Source organism: Cydia pomonella, unplaced genomic scaffold, assembly GCF_033807575.1.
Source record: "Cydia pomonella isolate Wapato2018A unplaced genomic scaffold, ilCydPomo1 PGA_scaffold_48, whole genome shotgun sequence".
Taxonomy (NCBI): domain Eukaryota; kingdom Metazoa; phylum Arthropoda; class Insecta; order Lepidoptera; family Tortricidae; genus Cydia; species Cydia pomonella.
This window is the reverse complement of record NW_026907881.1, coordinates 20,480-40,763: the sequence shown is the minus strand read 5'-3', so window position 1 is coordinate 40,763 and position 20,284 is coordinate 20,480. Positions and strand designations below refer to the sequence as shown.

General features: G+C 42.2%; 1 protein-coding gene across 1 annotated transcript in view; it reads left to right on the top strand.

Moving 5' to 3' along the window:
• Window positions 1-18,526, top strand: part of LOC133534074 (transcriptional repressor CTCF-like) — a 40,735-nt gene extending 22,209 nt beyond the window's left edge. The window contains exons 8-11 of the mRNA XM_061873168.1: window positions 2,316-2,438; window positions 9,546-9,621; window positions 11,581-11,714; window positions 13,655-18,526. Coding sequence (XP_061729152.1) covers window positions 2,316-2,438; window positions 9,546-9,621; window positions 11,581-11,714; window positions 13,655-13,711 — 390 coding nt within the window. The 3' untranslated portion in view covers window positions 13,712-18,526. The remainder of the gene's footprint in view (window positions 1-2,315; window positions 2,439-9,545; window positions 9,622-11,580; window positions 11,715-13,654) is intronic.
• The last annotated feature ends 1,758 nt before the right edge of the window (window positions 18,527-20,284 follow it).

The window sequence follows — 20,284 nt, the reverse complement described above, 5'->3', positions numbered from 1 at the left end:
CCGTATTTTTGTAGTACTCAATAAGGCTTGTGTTGAGGGTACTTAGACAATGATATATATAATATAGAAATATTTATAAATACTTAAATACATAGAAAACACCCATGACTCAGGAACAAATATCCATGCTCATCACACGAATAAATGCCCTTACCAGGATTTGAACCCGGGACCATCAGCTTCGTAGGCAGGGTCACTACCCACTAGGCCAAACCGATCGACAAGTTAAAATGCACATTTTCAGCTCAATCGGGAATTGGGTCAAATTTAGCTTTCAAAGTTTGACCCACACTAACTAACTAACTTACATACTAACAGGGCAAGTTAAATAAAAGCTTGTAAAATGGATACTAGGTTTTGTAGAACTTTAGCATTTTTAGATTTCGTTGAATTGGTGAAGAAGACATGTTCTAAATGTGTTTCTTAACACATTCACTGCCAGACAAAAAACGGCGCACTACCCCAGAAACCGGTGGTCTATAGCTGCGTACAAAACAACCCGCCCAGCGGGTTGTCCGCCATCTGAACAAAGTTCACGAGCGCCCACTAGGTGGGTTCCCGGAAGTAAATGTGTTAAGTATGCCTACAGTCGTAGACCATTATATTTTTCTGTAAAATCTTGATCCCAACTTCCCAGGCTTCAGTATTCATGAGACACACCGTTTAAAATTACATTAAAAATATTGTAAAACCTATGCAGAGAAATAAGGCTTTTGTGATTATTTACTAACCAATTACCGCACAGAACATAAGTTTCGTCACCTGTATCAATGCAAGCGTTTGCGAATATTTCTTTTACTAACAGAAACTTTATTTACTGACACATATTGTCCTTTCATCATACGATGAAACACGAATTTTAAAAGTATGTATGTATGTTTATTTTCTAAAACGGCTTGATAACGTTTGAGGTGTTCTTAACTGGGTTTCAGCTGTGGGAGTGTCAATGAGAAATATGTGTGTATGATTTGTCTGTTCGACTTAAAGGTTTTGCCTCAATTCTTTAAAAATCAATTGGCCACTTGACTGTTTTTTGTAAATAATGTCAAACGATCTCGATTTTCCTGAGGATCAAATGTCTATATAGGACTCATGGCATTTAAGCAACACAAAGGTCAGAAATGAGAGTTAAAGTCTGACGCTCGCACTCGACGATTGAAACGCCTCTAACAAAATGATAAGGTGATGTGACGTCACATCATATAAGTCGGTCCTAAATGTATGGAAGATCAAGGAAATTGTCATTTTGACCCTGAAATATTGCGCTCATGTGTATAGTTGTCATACAATTTATTTTTCAATAAAATGTAAGGAATCGAATGGTATAATTTTCTTTTCTATTATTGAAAGACAAATAAAAAGTTTTTTTTTTGAGATGTCGGAGCTTTGTATTTTTTTATAATCTCAATATTTTTTTTTAAATTCCACTTTTTTATAATGGATGGCTCATTTTCTATCCATTTAACTAAATTTTGTTATAATATTCAACATGTGTCAAGTACCCAATTGCTGCCCTGCGAATTCAATTTTACTAGTTTCTACAAAATAAAATTAAAATGAGTGCCTCTTGATGTACAAAACGCTAATGCCGCTTAGCGAGTTAAAAACAAAATTCACAATTATAGTTTTCCACGGTAACTTTAGGTATTTAGAACACAATTTACTTCTATTGATATACCTAAAACATTTCTCTTAAACACGACATTGGTTCCTAAAATAATAACAAATTATTGAGCAAAATTTCTGATTTTCAGTGTGAGACAGTAAAACTTAACATAGTTTTTGGCGATGCGAATGAATAAAAGCGAATTAAAGTATAAATACTAGAACATGAAATGTATTTTATGCAGCCCATATTTAGCTATAAATACGAATTTTACGAGCATAAAGAGGAGCTCGAGAAATTGTGAAACGTTTTTATTTATATTGTATTTAAATGCGTTTGCGAATGAATAACAAAAGTTCAATGTATTTTTTTTTCAAGAATTATCAATATATTGAGTAGTGCCCTCTTTGCACCTATTTTCTATTTTATTTGCAAATATTTTCAGCACCGGGTTCAAATCCTGGTAAGGGCATTTATTCGTATGATGAGCATGGATATTTGTTCCTGAGTCATGGGTGTTTTCTATGTATTTAAGTATTTATAAATATTTATATATTATATATATCGTTGTCTAAGTACCCTCAACACAAGCCTTATTGAGCTTACTGTGGGACTTAGTCAATTTGTGTAATAATGTCCTATAATATTTATTTATTTTAGCACCTTTGATTACTACTTCAAAACTCCTAACTAAAACCTACACCCCCAGGAGGAACCAAACGACTCGGACGACAACAACATGGTGAAGCTCGGTCTGACGTCGAACGAGCTGCGCCGAGGCGAGCTGGTGACCGTGGCCGACGGCGACGGGCAGCAGTACGTGGTGCTGGAGGTCTGTTCGGTACTTTTGTATATGTACACACAAATACTACGTATTTTCGTTTATTATTTTTAAATCAATGAATACTTCATGGACTAGCATATTCCAAACGGGATAAGCCTGAAACGGAACGCTTTTCTCAAAGCGCGCAACACCGAAGCTCGAGTGTTGCCATTCTCTCTTGCCAACGATCTCCAAATCGAAACGCGCGATATCTGCTCGCTCCGTCGAAGCTTGAGTCGAAAAACCCAAAATCAAATTGACACAGTGTACAGCATAAATCGAAATCGTCTCCCGACGCCAGCCTGTGAGATAACGACATTTCACCATCGAAGGAACCAAACCAGGGGCCCCTGAGGAAGTTGCAGACCACGTCACAGGTGAGTCCCCACGGTTTAAGCTAGTCATTTATTCGACATAATTGTGTTCGAGCCGGATATTACTATCTGGTATCGGTTTTATGCGTATTATTTGTGCTGTACAAAAGTAATTTCAAGTAAATTCCTTTCCCTTTGTTCGTAAGTTAGCGAGAACCTACCTCCGCTTACAATTAAAAATATCGAGTTTCCGACAACGTCGTGCAATATTTCTCAAAAATACTGATACGTACAGTTAGATCTCAACGAGATCATTCTAATTATATATAGTTTTATATGGTTTTGAGCACTTTTGGCGAAATTACATTCGTCTATAATTTCCGAGAACCGGGCGGTAGATATTACAGCGGCGCGCGTGGAGTCATTTGCCTAGTACTAATTAATACCTAGGTCTAAATATATTTTGTTGCAACTTATTTCTTTATTTGTACAACGTACATTACATTACATTTAGTATTTACGTACTTAAGTGTATTTTTTAAGGTTCTGGTATAACGTACCGAAAACCACAATATCGTTTACTGTCGCGATAACAGTATCGAGTAAACTGTCGCTCGTATTGCGTACGGCACAGAGTTCAAATTTCTTTAGCTCGGGTTCTACCGACGGGAAATATTATCTTTGTATTTAACATTGCATGTTAAATAATTACAACTTACTTTTAATTTGCGACAAATTATATAACTATTTTACAAACAAACTAACATGTTTGCTAGTACCTAGCCATTTTATAAATCTTATAGCTTAACATAACGTATATACCTACTATACAGATTAACAAGTTTAATCATCTCTTATCTCGTGATAACGTTATTATTTTCCACAGTATAATAACTCAATTTCTTACAAAATGACCGCTATGGAGATTGAACAATTGACATTCGAACGTGATTTAGCTATTAACAATATTCAAAAAATTGTAGATTGTTCGAATAATGCAGCCGAATTTCGAGTTCGAGTTAAAGAGTTAGCCTCAATTAAAAAATCATTTTTCCAAGTTCAAGCGAAAATTGAAAAATTATCGGCAAAGAATGAGTCATTCAACCGCGATGATAATTTAGCTGTGAGAAATCAATTCGATTCTTTGTACTTTAAGGTCCAAGTTGCCTTAGATACGCTTAAAGAGGAGCGTAAACAAAGCATTACGTCCGTCTGCGGCGGATTTAATGGGGTGTCACATGCGAGTTGCTGCGCTCAGCAATCAAATCAATCGCATATTCGTTTACCGCGATTATCGCTTCAAACGTTCACAGGTGTTCTAACTGAATGGAATGCTTTCTATGATTTATTTAAATCACTTGTACATGACAACGTCACTTTAACAAATGTCGAACGCTTCCGGTATTTGTTATTGTTTTTAAAAGATGAACCGTATAATCTTATCAAATCGATTCCTGTTACGGATTCTAATTACGAAAATGCCTTACAGGTATTAATTTCGCGTTATGAAAACAAACGAATTATTTCAACAAAACACTTTGACAACATTTTTGACTGTGAGTCAGTTAACGAGAAAAATGTTGAATCAAGTTTACGTAACTTGGTGAATTGTTATCACGAGAATATTACAGCTTTGAAATCATTAGGTTTACCAGTTGACGACTGGAGTTTCGTACTTTTAAATATTTTGCTACGCAAAATCACACCTCATATTCGTAGACGTTTTGAATTATCATTAAAAACTTCATGTGAAATTCCTGACGTTACCGAACTACTCGATTTCCTCGATAAGGAACTAGCGGCATCTGAAGTGATGACCGCGTCCGCGCGTACTTCAAGTACATCCGCGGGGCCTGCGCAGCGCGCGGCGACCGCGCTCGCTGCTGCTGGCGGAGCGGCCGGCTCGGCCCGGTCAGCTGCGGTGACGTCATCGCGCCATGCTTTGGCGGGAAAGCGTGCGATGTCTCTTACTCGCGCGCACTCCGACGTGCAATATAATGCACCGCGCAATAATAACTCTTCGTTTGCGCGTAACTCGCGTACTATGAGTGTACATGCTACAACTGCGGTGGATTATTTAACTAAAATTAAATGCGCGTATTGTAAGGACAATTCACATCCTTTATATAAATGTGAGAAGTTTAATACGCTCACTTTAAAGGAACGAAAACATTTCGTGGAACAAAATAAACTTTGTACCAATTGTTTATTTATTGGCCATGATGCTAAAGACTGCAAGTCGCGCCATACTTGCCGCGTCTGCACTCAAAGGCATCACTCTTCATTACATGAAGATGCGCCCACTCCAAACGTCTTACTGACTACGGAGTCTTCGTCTTCCCCTGAGTTGCGCTCAGTAGCGGAAACCTACACGCCCACTCCATTACATGGAGCTACGGAGCACCCTTCGAGTAAGAACTGTACGGTCTTACTCACGACTGCGCTTGTAAATTTACGACCCCTGAACCAGGGGCCTTACTCGCCGCGATCCGTTCGCGCCCTTGTGGACCAAGGAGCGCAGACCACGCTCATTTCTGAGTCGTGCGTCCAACGTCTCGGCCTGCCGCGGTACTCCGCGCAGACGAGTACCACTCTCACCGGCATTGGTGGCGAAGTCCAACCACGTGGTTACGTGTTGTGCGAGGTCACGCCTCACAACAAACCCGAGCCGAAGCTTCACATCGAAGCTCTTATCTTAACTAACCTTACAAGCTACACTGCGAATATTCCTAAATCAATTGGGAATATTCAGAAGTTCCCACACCTACAAAATCTTGATTTAGCGGACCCAGAACTGCGCTCGACGCGGCCCGTTGAACTGCTACTGGGATCTGACTATCTGGATAGCATACTGCTACTAGATAATATCAAGGGTCCACCGGGCACACCCGTGGCCATCAACAGCGTTTTTGGTTATATGTTAGGTGGTAGAATTTCATATGACAGTATGAAACGACTTAGTGTCAACTTGAGTACTTGCCAACTTGACATGAAACTTCAAAAGTTCTGGGAATTGGAATCCATACCAGAACATCCACATCTTACAAAAGAAGAATTGCGCTGTGAGTCGATCTTCGTCGATACTCACAGACGAGATGCAAATGGGAAATATACAGTTTCCCTACCCTTCAAGGAGAACGCTCCGCCATTGGGTGATTCTCGTGCTATAGCTCTCTCACGTTTAACTAAACTAGAGGCACGCCTGTCTCGCGACCCTGCCTTACGTGAGAACTATAATAAATGTATCCAAGAATATTTAGACTTGGGACATATGGAGCCAGTCACTGACTCAGCGAGTCCTGGCACTCCCCCCTACTACCTACCCCACCACATTGTGGTGAAGGGTTCCGCATCGACTACGAAATATCGCATTGTGTACGACGCTTCATGCAAAACTACATCAGGTCGTTCTCTTAACGATAATCTTCTCACTGGTCAGAAATTGCATCAGGACATTTCTGAAATTTTACTGAAGTATAGACTTCATAAAATCGTCTTTACGGCTGATCTCAAAATGATGTATCGCTACATTGGTCTTTGTAAAGAACACCGTGACTTTCATCGGATTCTTTGGAGATTCTCTCCCCATGATCCCGTCAAGGAATATCGTATGTGCTCTGTCACATTCGGCGTCGCTTCCGCGCCTTTTCTAGCCTTGCGCACACTTCGTCAATTAGCAATTGATGAAGCTGCTAACTTTCCACTTGCCTCGCAAGTACTTCGTAACGAAGTATTCGTTGATGATGTCGTTACTGGAGCTGATACGGTTGAAGATGCTCTCACTCTTCAGCATCAGCTACTTTCCATTTGTAAAGCAGGAACGTTCGAACTCCGCAAATGGACCAGTAATAGTGCTGAGTTCTTATCGCATTTAAATGATGATGCTTCCAATCATGATGACGCTCTTATTCTGTCAGCACTTGACACTGACACTTCGGTCAAGGTCTTAGGGCTCAAGTGGAACCCTAAATCTGATATTTTCACCTACCAAACGGATGGAGTGGCTAACTCGCGCAAATGTACGAAACGTATAATGCTAGCAGAAATCGCTAAAATCTACGATCCCCTCGGATTCCTAAGTCCAGTGACGGTATTTGTAAAGCATTTAATCCAACTTTTATGGGTATCAGGCTCAGGTTGGGATTCTGCCTCTCCACAGGGTATCTGTGACTTGTGGTTTCGGTTCATCGACGAATTGCCGTTATTGCAAGACATCGCGTTACCTCGTCACGTGCTTCCGAGTACACATCAAGTGTCACTTCATGGCTTTTCAGACGCCTCTGAAAAGGCGTACGCCGCCTGCGTCTATATTCGTGTCGTTGACTCGAACGGTGCTATCAGCACCCACCTTCTCATAGGCAAAACAAAAATTGCGCCTTTGAAACGGCTTACTATCCCGAGATTGGAACTATGCGCTGCTCATTTACTGTCAAAATTGGTAAAAAAGGTCCTCACTGCTTACAGCAGTAGATTGTCTTTCGACCAAGTCTACGCTTGGTCCGATTCCACTATAACTCTTGCCTGGTTACGTTCATCTCCAGACAAGTGGCGGACATACGTGTCTAACCGCATAGCGGAGACAACAAGCAACGTGCCTGCCTCACAGTGGCACCACGTTCAATCCGCAGACAACCCCGCAGACCCTGCGTCTCGTGGTGTTCTCCCATCTCAGTTGAACCATCAACTATGGTTCACGGGACCAGCTTGGCTCAGTAAAAATGAGTCTGAGTGGCCTAAGACTAACGTCGTATGTCACACCGACGAAGAACGTCGTAAGCATGTTCTTGTCACACAAACCAAAGAACCTAATAATTTAGAGTTCATTGAAAGATTTTCATCGCTTCCAAGGATGCTACGCGTCATTTCGTATATGTTACGATTCATAAATAAATGTCGTAAGGCTAACAGACCTAACAGTCCGACGACTAAACATATCACGGTTCCTGAGACAAAACAAGCTCTCAGTCGAATTATATCACTTGTTCAAAGTGACTATTTCTCCGAAGACATCTCGCGTATCAAGGACGATGATAGATGTACAAAACGTCTTCAGAAACTGAAACCCTTTTTGGACGATGCCGGACTTCTCAGGGTCGGCGGCAGAATAAATCGGGCCAATGTTCCGTATGATGCCAAGCATCAGATTTTGTTACCCAAGAAACATCACTTCACGAATCTTCTCATTGATTACTATCATAAAACACATTTACATGTGGGACCTCAAACCTTGCAGTTTGCCCTCGCACAGACCTACTGGATCCTGTGTGCTCGCGATGCTGTACGTATGCGTACACGACGCTGCGTATCTTGTGTTCGTGCACGACCTGTTGCACCGCAGCCATCCATGGCTCAGTTACCTACTACTAGGGTTCGATCACTTCGTCCCTTCTTAAATACTTCCGTTGACTTTGCAGGACACTTCTTCCTTAAATCAAGTAAACTTCGTAACGCGAAAGTTTATAAATCATACGTATGCGTGTTCGTTTGCCAATCAACGAAAGCAATCCATTTGGAATTAGTTCCCGATCTTTCAACCGAGTCTTTTCTAAACGCATTGCGTAGGTTCATATCCCGACGCGGGTATTGCAAAACAATCCGTTCTGACTGCGGACGGAATTTCGTAGGTTGTGACAGGTATCTTTCCGAACTTTACACGTTTCTGCGAAACGAGTCAAATCAGACTGCCATAAACAACCAGCTGACAAACATGCAAATCACCTGGCAGTTTAATCCTCCATATGCTTCGCATTTTGCCGGTCTCGTCGAACGAGCCGTAGGTAGTCTGAAAAGACACTTACATCGTGTCATAGGTACACTAAAACTAACTCAGGACGAATTTAACACTTTGATCTGTCAAATTGAAGCGGTATGTAATTCAAGACCTCTGTGTCTACTTAGTAATGATCCTACTGATCCATTACCCCTGACTCCTGGACATTTCCTCATCGGGGAACCATTAACGTCTTTACCTGAATTTGACTTGTCTAACGACAACCCAAACCGCCTCGCTAGATGGCAGGTTATTCAACAAGCTGCTCAACATTTTTGGAAACGCTGGAGCGTAGAATATTTACACCAGCTACAACCAAGAGGTAAATGGTTCCACGACAATACTAACACACCCCTTCGGGAGGGTTCTGTAGTAGTGTTGATAGACAACACACTGCCACCACTGCAATGGCGTCTTGCGCGCGTGCATCAACTGCATCCCGGCGCCGACGGTATTACCAGAGTTGTAACTGTACGCATCGGTAATACTCTTACCAAGCGACCTGTAGTTAAGGTCTGCCCCCTGCCTGTTGAATAGGCATCACTTAGGTATAGCATCACATGTTTTAGTCCTAAGTTAGCATAGTAGTTCTTAAATAAAATAAGTATTATTTTATGGTCGGCGGCATGTTCGGTACTTTTGTATATGTACACACAAATACTACGTATTTTCGTTTATTATTTTTAAATCAATGAATACTTCATGGACTAGCATATTCCAAACGGGATAAGCCTGAAACGGAACGCTTTTCTCAAAGCGCGCAACACCGAAGCTCGAGTGTTGCCATTCTCTCTTGCCAACGATCTCCAAATCGAAACGCGCGATATCTGCTCGCTCCGTCGAAGCTTGAGTCGAAAAACCCAAAATCAAATTGACACAGTGTACAGCATAAATCGAAATCGTCTCCCGACGCCAGCCTGTGAGATAACGACATTTCACCATCGAAGGAACCAAACCAGGGGCCCCTGAGGAAGTTGCAGACCACGTCACAGGTGAGTCCCCACGGTTTAAGCTAGTCATTTATTCGACAAGGTCATCCAGCTGGAGGACGGCACCGAGCAGCATGTGGCCGTCGTGGCGCCCGAGTACATCGAGTGCGAGGAGCCAGGTGTGTAGTGTCACCGTGGCCGACGGCAGCAGTACGTGGTGCTGGAGGTCATCCAGCTGGAGGACGGCACCGAGCAGCATGTGGCCGTCGTGGCGCCCGAGTACATCGAGTGCGAGGAGCCAGGTGTGTAGTGTCACCGTGGCCGACGGCAGCAGTACGTGGTGCTGGAGGTCATCCAGCTGGAGGACGGCACCGAGCAGCATGTGGCCGTCGTGGCGCCCGAGTACATCGAGTGCGAGGAGCCAGGTGTGTAGTGTCACCGTGGCCGACGGCAGCAGTACGTGGTGCTGGAGGTCATCCAGCTGGAGGACGGCACCGAGCAGCATGTGGCCGTCGTGGCGCCCGAGTACATCGAGTGCGAGGAGCCAGGTGTGTAGTGTCACCGTGGCCGACGGCAGCAGTACGTGGTGCTGGAAGTCATCCAGCTGGAGGACGGCACCGAGCAGCATGTGGCCGTCGTGGCGCCCGAGTACATCGAGTGCGAGGAGCCAGGTGTGTAGTGTCACCGTGGCCGACGGCAGCAGTACGTGGTGCTGGAGGTCATCCAGCTGGAGGACGGCACCGAGCAGCATGTGGCCGTCGTGGCGCCCGAGTACATCGAGTGCGAGGAGCCAGGTGTGTAGTGTCACCGTGGCCGACGGCAGCAGTACGTGGTGCTGGAGGTCATCCAGCTGGAGGACGGCACCGAGCAGCATGTGGCCGTCGTGGCGCCCGAGTACATCGAGTGCGAGGAGCCAGGTGTGTAGTGTCACCGTGGCCGACGGCAGCAGTACGTGGTGCTGGAGGTCATCCAGCTGGAGGACGGCACCGAGCAGCATGTGGCCGTCGTGGCGCCCGAGTACATCGAGTGCGAGGAGCCAGGTGTGTAGTGTCACCGTGGCCGACGGCAGCAGTACGTGGTGCTGGAGGTCATCCAGCTGGAGGACGGCACCGAGCAGCATGTGGCCGTCGTGGCGCCCGAGTACATCGAGTGCGAGGAGCCAGGTGTGTAGTGTCACCGTGGCCGACGGCAGCAGTACGTGGTGCTGGAAGTCATCCAGCTGGAGGACGGCACCGAGCAGCATGTGGCCGTCGTGGCGCCCGAGTACATCGAGTGCGAGGAGCCAGGTGTGTAGTGTCACCGTGGCCGACGGCAGCAGTACGTGGTGCTGGAGGTCATCCAGCTGGAGGACGGCACCGAGCAGCATGTGGCCGTCGTGGCGCCCGAGTACATCGAGTGCGAGGAGCCAGGTGTGTAGTGTCACCGTGGCCGACGGCAGCAGTACGTGGTGCTGGAGGTCATCCAGCTGGAGGACGGCACCGAGCAGCATGTGGCCGTCGTGGCGCCCGAGTACATCGAGTGCGAGGAGCCAGGTGTGTAGTGTCACCGTGGCCGACGGCAGCAGTACGTGGTGCTGGAGGTCATCCAGCTGGAGGACGGCACCGAGCAGCATGTGGCCGTCGTGGCGCCCGAGTACATCGAGTGCGAGGAGCCAGGTGTGTAGTGTCACCGTGGCCGACGGCAGCAGTACGTGGTGCTGGAGGTCATCCAGCTGGAGGACGGCACCGAGCAGCATGTGGCCGTCGTGGCGCCCGAGTACATCGAGTGCGAGGAGCCAGGTGTGTAGTGTCACCGTGGCCGACGGCAGCAGTACGTGGTGCTGGAGGTCATCCAGCTGGAGGACGGCACCGAGCAGCATGTGGCCGTCGTGGCGCCCGAGTACATCGAGTGCGAGGAGCCAGGTGTGTAGTGTCACCGTGGCCGACGGCAGCAGTACGTGGTGCTGGAGGTCATCCAGCTGGAGGACGGCACCGAGCAGCATGTGGCCGTCGTGGCGCCCGAGTACATCGAGTGCGAGGAGCCAGGTGTGTAGTGTCACCGTGGCCGACGGCAGCAGTACGTGGTGCTGGAGGTCGTCGGTGGAAATACCTTGAAAAGACCTAGAAATTCGTGTGTCGTAATTAATGGATGACCTAAAGAAGAAGAGGAGGATGACCAAGAACAGGAGTCAGTAGCCAGCGGTGCCGAGGAGGTCCGGCACAAGGAGATGGAGACCGTCATGGAGAAGAGCATCAAGCTCGAGAAGGACGTCACCACCTGCTTCGGTTTCGATGTGAGTGAAATTGTAATGTTTAGAGTTAGACATTACGCATATAGGATAATTCTTATAGGACAATTAGACCAATCAGAGTCGGTTTTTATCCAATAATTAATGTGTGTATTTTTTTGAATACTACGTCGGTGGCAAACAAGCATACGGTCCGCCTGATGGTAAGCCGTATCCGTAGCCTATGTACGCCTGCAACTCCGGAGGAGCGCGTTGCCAACCCTAACCCCCTTCCGCCCCTCGTTGAGCTCTGGCAACCTTACTCACCGGCAGGAACACAACACTATGAGTAGGGTCTAGTGTTATTTGGCTGCGGTTTTCTGTAAGGTGGAGGTACTTCCCCAGTTGGGCTCTGCTCTAGATCTGGAATGACATCCCCTGGCTGTGCCCTACCACACAAAGCGAGATGACATTCACAATGCCCATACCTCTCTTTTGGACGTAGTTTAAGGACGTACCCGGGTAAATAACACACTGTAACTGTGTAAACACTTTATTGTACATAAGAGACATATAAACATACAATTAAAAATTTAATGTTGGCAATGTACAAAGGCGAATTTATCCCTATAAGGAATCTTTTCCAGTCAACCTTTGAGCAACTGAGAGTCAAAAGTAAAACATGAAAGACCAACGATTAATTTCCAGCAAGCTGGAAATTGTTTTAATACCTTCATTTGTGACGTTCTCAAGCAAAAGGTACCACTTTGTAGCTTACAACGACGAAATTTGCTTGTATCTCCATACTAATAACCTGTTAGGGAGTCCTCATGGCATACGAGAATGTGATACCTTTTGCTTGAGAACGTCACATTTGGTCCTATATGCATACATTTATGCTCTTTTCCCTTTTCTTGTAGGTCAAAAACGTTACGTCCGACGGAAAATTTGTTCTAATCATGATGAAAATTTATATCTGAGGGTCCGAAAGATACCTATGAATTCGTAGTCAAAGTTGTACAAAATGGCCTATATTTCTTTATTTTTGGTATGATAATGCCTTACCCTGCCACGCCGGACAGAAGACCGGATTTGGTATGCATATTATGGCTTATTCCCACTAGTTACCACCTTGGTGGTTACTATTGGGAATAACCCCATATTACGTGGCGTTCAATGTGTTAATAGTACATATACAAGTGCGAAAAATAGGAAATTCGAAACGAGTGGCGATAAATTAAAACACGACCGATGGGAGTCTTTTAAATCGACACGAGTTGCGAATATGCTTAATGCGAATAATATGATATATCTGTGGTGCTTAGTTACTTTGTGTAAAGTCTATATTAATTAATTAGTTTTCATCACACCAGCTGGTAAAGGCCCTCTTGATTGTTCAAAAACGAATGAGAAAGTTGTATTTTATCCACGTGTGGGGCAAAGTAATCGGATGCAAATTTTGAGTTGTTTCCATAAGTTAGCTAGTAGATTTTTTTTTTTTTCTTTTTTATAGTACATTATTACACAAATTGACTAAGTCCCACGGTAAGCTCATTAAGGCTTGTGTCAAGGGTACTTAGACAACGATATATATAATATATAAATATTTATAAATACTTAAATACATAGAAAACACCTATGACTCAGGAACAAATATCCATGCTCATCACACGAATAAATGCCCTTACCAGGATTGACTTTTAAATGATGATTTTGAATGTTTTTTTTTTTTTTACGTTTATTTGGATTTGATTTCATTTGGTTTTTTTGCTATTTCATAGTTAGTAATTTCCTTGTGTTGGTGTGGTGAAAAATATTCTGTTTAACTCGGAGGCAAAGCTTGTTTAACCCTCGCGCATTGAAAACCTCGCAACGCTCAAGATTCCACTTCTCGAACCACTCGCTACGCTCGTTAATTTTGGAATCTTTCGTTTGCTCGGATATCAATATTAGCACGAGTTGTTAAACAACTATGCCCCCTTGTAAATAAATAACTTACCTTTCAGGAAGACGACGAAGGTGACAACAACGAAGACTACGAGATGCTCGAAGCCCGAGGCTAATCCTGAATACGAGTGACGTGAGAACCTTACTCAGTGACGGCAGAGACGTCTGCAACCGCACTAACTATTACAGTGAATAAGGACCGTACATGAACTGTAGGAGGCAGCACAGGAGCTGTCAAATTTTTGGTGCGAAGCGTAAATGTGATGTTTATTGTTCCGATGTAGCCCACAAGATGGCAGAACCTACTATGCACAAGAAAACACGTGACGTGTAAATGTACATGTTTATGGTTCCGATTCAGGCCACAAGATGGCAGACCTCCACACACACGCTAATAAGTTAATTACATACATTGTATCAAAGACAATTTGAAATAGTGGTAGATTGTCAAAGAAAACTTTGTAGCCACAGTAAATTTACTGCCATCTTTCGACATGTGGTTGTAACTATTGCAACGCCATTTGACTTTGATCATTATTCTTTCACTGTTTGTTGAATATCAAAAAGTGGCGCCATCTTACCGGGTGGCTTGGATCTATTAGATGGCGCCACTTTGATATTTAACAAATTTAACACATTTTTTTTATACCACGTCGGTAGCAAACAAGCATACGGCCCGCCTGATGGTAAGCAGTCACCGTAGCCTATGGACGCCTGCAACACCAGAGTGTAGTACATGCGCGTTGCCGACCCTTTAAAAACCTGTACACTCCTTTTTTGAAGAACCCCCTGTAGACCCTCGGGAAAACCCCGGCAGGGAGCTTATTCCACAGCCGGAGCGTATCAGTGAAAGAATAAGGATCAAAGTCAAAAGGCGTCCTAAATGTTTTAACCTTTTGACCGCCAAAGACGTCATATGACGCGCGCGGCTACAGCCCAATATCAACCTTCATGCGTGGCCACAAGGTTCACGATTACGTGCCGCGTGCGATAGGCGTGGCGTTCAAAAGGTTAATCATGTGTCGTAAGATGGCAGTAAATTTACTGTGGCTACAAAGTTTTCTTTGACAATCCACTTCTATTTCAAATTCTGCAGAGGAGTTAAGACGCTACTTTGTTGTTAAGTGTGTGAAGATTTTTTTGAACACATGGCCCACTTACACATACTGTGATTGCGCTGCGGGGTGATTTGGAATAAGAAATAAGTGCTTCATACATTTAGTTTAATACGATGTCATTTTTTACCATGACACTTGGCTGACGTTCACTTTATTTCGCTTTTAGGGAAAATGGTTCCGTACAATTTTAATAGACTATGGATATACTATAAAAAAAAAGCCATCAAAAAGTCGCCATCAGATATATCGGAGCGGCCAAAGTGTTCACGAATATCTGAACACACTCAAAAGTGTTTAAGCTTCAGTTGTCATTGTCCTTCCGAAAATTGAAACTGAATATTGTCTTTAATTTTTTCGATATAAAGTCGATTTTTGGCATATTAAATTCCACACAGACACTTGAGCCATCGTTTCGGCATATTTCAAATATTTGAACACCCGGATGATAGACTCTTCTCATTATGCACAATAAGCCAAAGTCCAAAATTAGTCTAAGAGGGTGAATCAACTTTTTTTGGTTTGTTATCCTGTCCCGTTGTCCAAGGGACAACAGTGGCACAGTTTGTTTGAAGAGAAGTTGTATGCCGTTCTATTAACATGCTTAGTAGGGGGCCCATTATGGACATTGGTTATAACGACCACAAAAACTCAAGTTTGATACATTTAAGTACCATAAAATCAGTATTTCAATGAACTTTTGTCCCCTGGACAACTAATCGTAACCATGGCAACGAATGACACTAAAAAGTTGATTCTCCCAAGAACGAAACGGAGCCTGGTAAAGGGTTGAAGAGGCCCGAAGTTGACAGCATCTCAGTAATAGAGGCTAATACAATATAAAATTCAAGAAAAACAAGTTAGCAAAAAAGCTCTTTAATACACAGTCTCGGTAAAAGAGGTAAAAACACTGTCTCAGTTATAGAGGTTTTGACGAAAAAATCGACAGGACTCATCTCAGATACAGAAATCTCTTTTGTACCACTAACAGAGGTAATTGGGTACTTGACACATGTTGAATATTATAACAAAATTTAGTTAAATGCATAGAAAATGAGCCATCCATTATAAAAAAGTGGCATTAAAAAAAATATATTGAGATTATAAAAATATACAAGGCTCCGAAGTCTCAAACAAAAAAAAATTTTTTTGTCTTTCAAAAATAGAAAAGAAAATGGTACCATTCGATTCCTTACATTTTATTGAAAAATAAATTTTATGACAAGTGTATAGTTGTATAAACGCAATATTTCAGGGTCAAAATGGCAATTTCGTTGATCTTCCATACATTTAGGGCAGACTTATATAATGTGACGTCACATCACCTTATCATTTTGTTAGAGGCGTTTCAATCGTCGAGTGCGAGCGTCAGACTTTAACTCTCATTTCTGACCTTTGTGTTGCTTAAATGCCATGAGTCCTATATAGACATTTGATCCTCAGGAAAAAGTAGCCAATTCAGTGGTAAAGTCTCGGGACAGCAGCATGCGTTCCAGTTATAGAGTTTTCTCACTTACCCAGGTCCCACTTAACCAAGTTCCACTGTATAATATATGCTGTCAATATAGTTGCATCTTATATCTGTCATATATGGCTTCGACCCCACCCAAATATTTTAAATCGAAAATTATTCGATATCCGACGTCGGTGCGCCGAAGCGTGCTCCCGATGACGCTACTCGGTACGGAGTGAAACATAATGGCGAGCAATTTTCGACTATAGTATCGTGTTCAGATATTTTTGAGCACCTTCCCCGCCCAGATATATAATGGCGAGCGTACGTTTAGAAAAGTTTGAAAGCCGTTACCCCGTGGACATTTGAATCTATTAATTCGAAAAGAACCAATGTCCATATGAATTTTATACTAAATGGTGCTTTTCGTATTAATCGATTAAACTTAATTGTATTTAATTGTGTACATTATGTTGTATTTTTAATAATTAGATAACACGAAGTTCCCATTTGATTAATTTTAGCTATTTATGTATAAGTGCGAGTTGTCTACTCTTTGTTATTATGAGTGTGATATAGCAGAGTTTTAAATATTGACCTTAATGTATTCTATATGAATTCAATATTTTTAATTATTCGTGCGATGAATAGAGATAAGTTTAATATAGAATAATGGTTTTTATTTTAGACCTATGCGTACTAAGTATTGAAATCATTAACATGATTTTGACTACGCTTGCCGCAACACAGCAGCGAGTCGAGTCATAACTCCATTTCTTTCACTCTTGGTTGGTTTTAACAAGGGTAAAGGAGATAGCATTATGATCTTAGTCGCCAGTTATGCGGCAAGCATAAACCCAAAGTATACGTAACATACAGATGAACGATCTCAACTTATTCGAGCAAGTAGGGCTCGAAAACCGGTTAAATTTCTAAACCGTTACCATGTACTTGAAGCAAAATCTTTTGATTTCGGTTCAGCTCGAAATACCGTTATTTTTAAACCAATTTTTATTAGAACAGTTTGTGTTAAATTAACCGGTTTAGTACAATAAAAACCGGTTTCTACCTATGTTGGTGTTTGTTTACGTGGTACACCACAAAGCTGGCCGTATCGTCGCTCGTCGAATAAACCGTTTTTTTAGGTTACAATAAGGTTCTTTAAACTTTCGCGTTCTTATAAAAGTTCGGAGGAAAACCGAAATAAACCGGTATTCACCGGTATTTTATAAACCGGTGCCTAGCCTTGCTGGCAACCGATATTGAATAACCCGTTAACGTGCAGTAGGTTCAGAAAGCGGATTTTAAAACGTACAACTTTTATTGATCCCAATACGACTGCCATAAATTTAATTAGCAATGTTGAGGCCTTTCAAGCTGCAGAGTTAGCTTGGTCTGACTATATCTCAATGAAACAGTTCTTTAACCGGAAAACGGAAACGAAGTCGATTTTGTTCTCAGATGAGTGAACGAAAACGGTTTAAAAAATAAAACGGTTTCCGAGACCCGCAAGCAAGAATGGAAAATGGAATAGTTAGGCCGCTTATTCGGTGTTATTTAAAAGTCCGTTATTTTTAAGAGTGCATTCCTGAGCTTAATTTAAGTAACTTTTTGAAAGAAACCGGTATTCATTTTTTTACATGTTTTTATTTTATATGTTTTGAAGTTCGCAGTGCCTTGGTAGTAATGTTGTAATGCTGCGTAACTAATTTGAATAATAAAAAAAATCTATTTTACTCCGTTTTGGACATCAATGATTTATTTTTATCTGAGAAGGCCCAGGAGCGTGTACACTTGCCTTAGGGCCTGGTTACATATTGATTAGTATAGTATACATTTGCTAATAAATGCAAGTACGAGATAGTACTCTGAAAATATCGATACGGACAAAGTGCCAAAAATATGTATACACTACCCTAATATATATGTATGGTTATAATAAGATGGTGTATACATATTTTTGGCGCTTCGATCGTGTCGATGTTTTCAGACGTGAATGTACGATCGATATTCGAAATGTCATAATTTTTGATCGTTTGGAGGATTGCAATATAATATCTGTGTTAAAACGCTATGAATTACTTTTTATGAACAATAAATTTAAAAAAAATAATATTAATTATGCCATTTCTTTTCTTTATTTAGCCATACCCCGGAGTTGACGGAGTTAAAAAAAAACACCGCGTTTACGTCCGTTTTTACCGAGAAAATTTTCTTTTTAGACATAGAGAAATAAGTAATCTTAGAGTGTTCACTTCATATATAGTTAAAAACCTTGTAAAAAATTAGTTTTATAGCTTTTTTTATTATTTATGGCATAGAGAAATAAGCAAACAGAGTGCTCTCTCCATACATCAGTTACCAAACCGTTTATTTTCGTAGTCGACATCTAGCGTCGAGTAGCGGATTTATCAGTACCGCTACTCTACACTAGATGTCAGTGTCGCGACTAACGAAAAGTGATAAAAATAAAGTAAAGTGTTAAAAATAAACAGGTGTTAAAAATAAAGTGTTAAAAATAAAGTTCCGGTAATATAATTAGCTGAAAATTGTTGAGCATTAGACTGCGTTCGTCGCGACACCTAGTGTCAAGTAGCAGTACTCATAGATCCGCTACTCGACGCTAGATGTCGACTACGAAAAATTGGTAAGACAACTGATATATGGAGTTTTTAGTCCCGAATTTAGTCTTCACTAATACTATTATTTTATTTGGTCTTAGTAATTCATAATGTATATAAAATGATTTTCTTCTTATAATTACACTTGACACTACGTATTACTTAATACTTTCATTGCCAGGCCAAAACTCAAGTCCACCGCTGAATGCCGGCGTAAATACAAACATCTATATAAGACTCCCCCGTGGAGTCCAAACGCGCACTCGGAGAATAAATAACGCTGCACGCCAAGAACTCCGCTGGGGAGTTCATTTATTTCTATGCCGTATGCCGACGACTCCTCTAGGGAGTCCAGGGCTGTCACAAAGGACAAAATTGCCAACGCCATGCATTTTTAGTTGCATAGTGAGCATAAATACATATTATATTAGGGAGGTATGTCGGATACCTACCTACGGCCCTATTCGAAGAATGCAATACGGAAAAGATAACAGAACGATTAGTTCTGGTTTAGATATAGATAAGTTCTCAATTAGATATCGTTTGTATGTCGTATAATTGACAGAAGCTGCACGATTCGGGTGACCAATGTCACTTTGACGTTAGAATATCTTTTAAGATCTTAGTCAGTGTTGCCAGATGGGTTTTGCGTTCCGTTACGTGCACCTCTTAAAAATAGTACGCAAATTCAAGTTGAGTACGCAGTATAAAATTTACGGTGCGTTCCTAAATAATATTAATCGGAAAACCACCGAATTTTATCGCTACTATAAAAATGTTGAAAATAGAACTTCACATACTTCGATAAAATATTTCTTGTTTAAGGAGACTCAATTCAATGCAAATTTGCTAACGGTGCCGTTTCGATACCGTCGCGGCGTCTGTCATACTTCGGTCTACTTAAACACGCTGCACGCTGCTGCGACGCGTCAGGGCCTACCGCGAACCACGTTCGACGTGTTGCCTCCCTGTCGCACTTATAAATTCGTACGTAAGTATGACAGGGAGGCAGCACGTCGAACGTGGTTCGCGGTAGGCCCTCTGTCTGTGATTGTTAGGCAAACACAAACATTTTTTTTTACAACGGACGCCCACTAGAATTTCTCTGCGTTGAAGTCATTGTTGAAGTTTGAAAACTCATAAAGTTTTGTTTTGTGAGTGAAACCGTGAATAATACTAAATAAAAATGTGTGACAGTGATCACAGTGATGAAAATATGTTGCCCACTACTCCTCAGGAAATATTAAAGCCTTTTCCGTTTATGTTTGTAGTGTAAAGTTTTATCGGCAGTTTGTGTGTTATTACTGTGAAGTGTTTGGCCAAACCGCCACTACCACTTTTGAAAGGATGCCACCCAAAAATCCCAAAAATGTAAGTTAGAAAATGCATTTCCAAAACAAAAAGAATTTATTTGCAGAAAAATATAGCTTTTTGCCAGTTCCTTTGATCGTTAACTTATGTGACTGTTTTTTTTTCAGTCGCTCGAACGCAGCACAAATT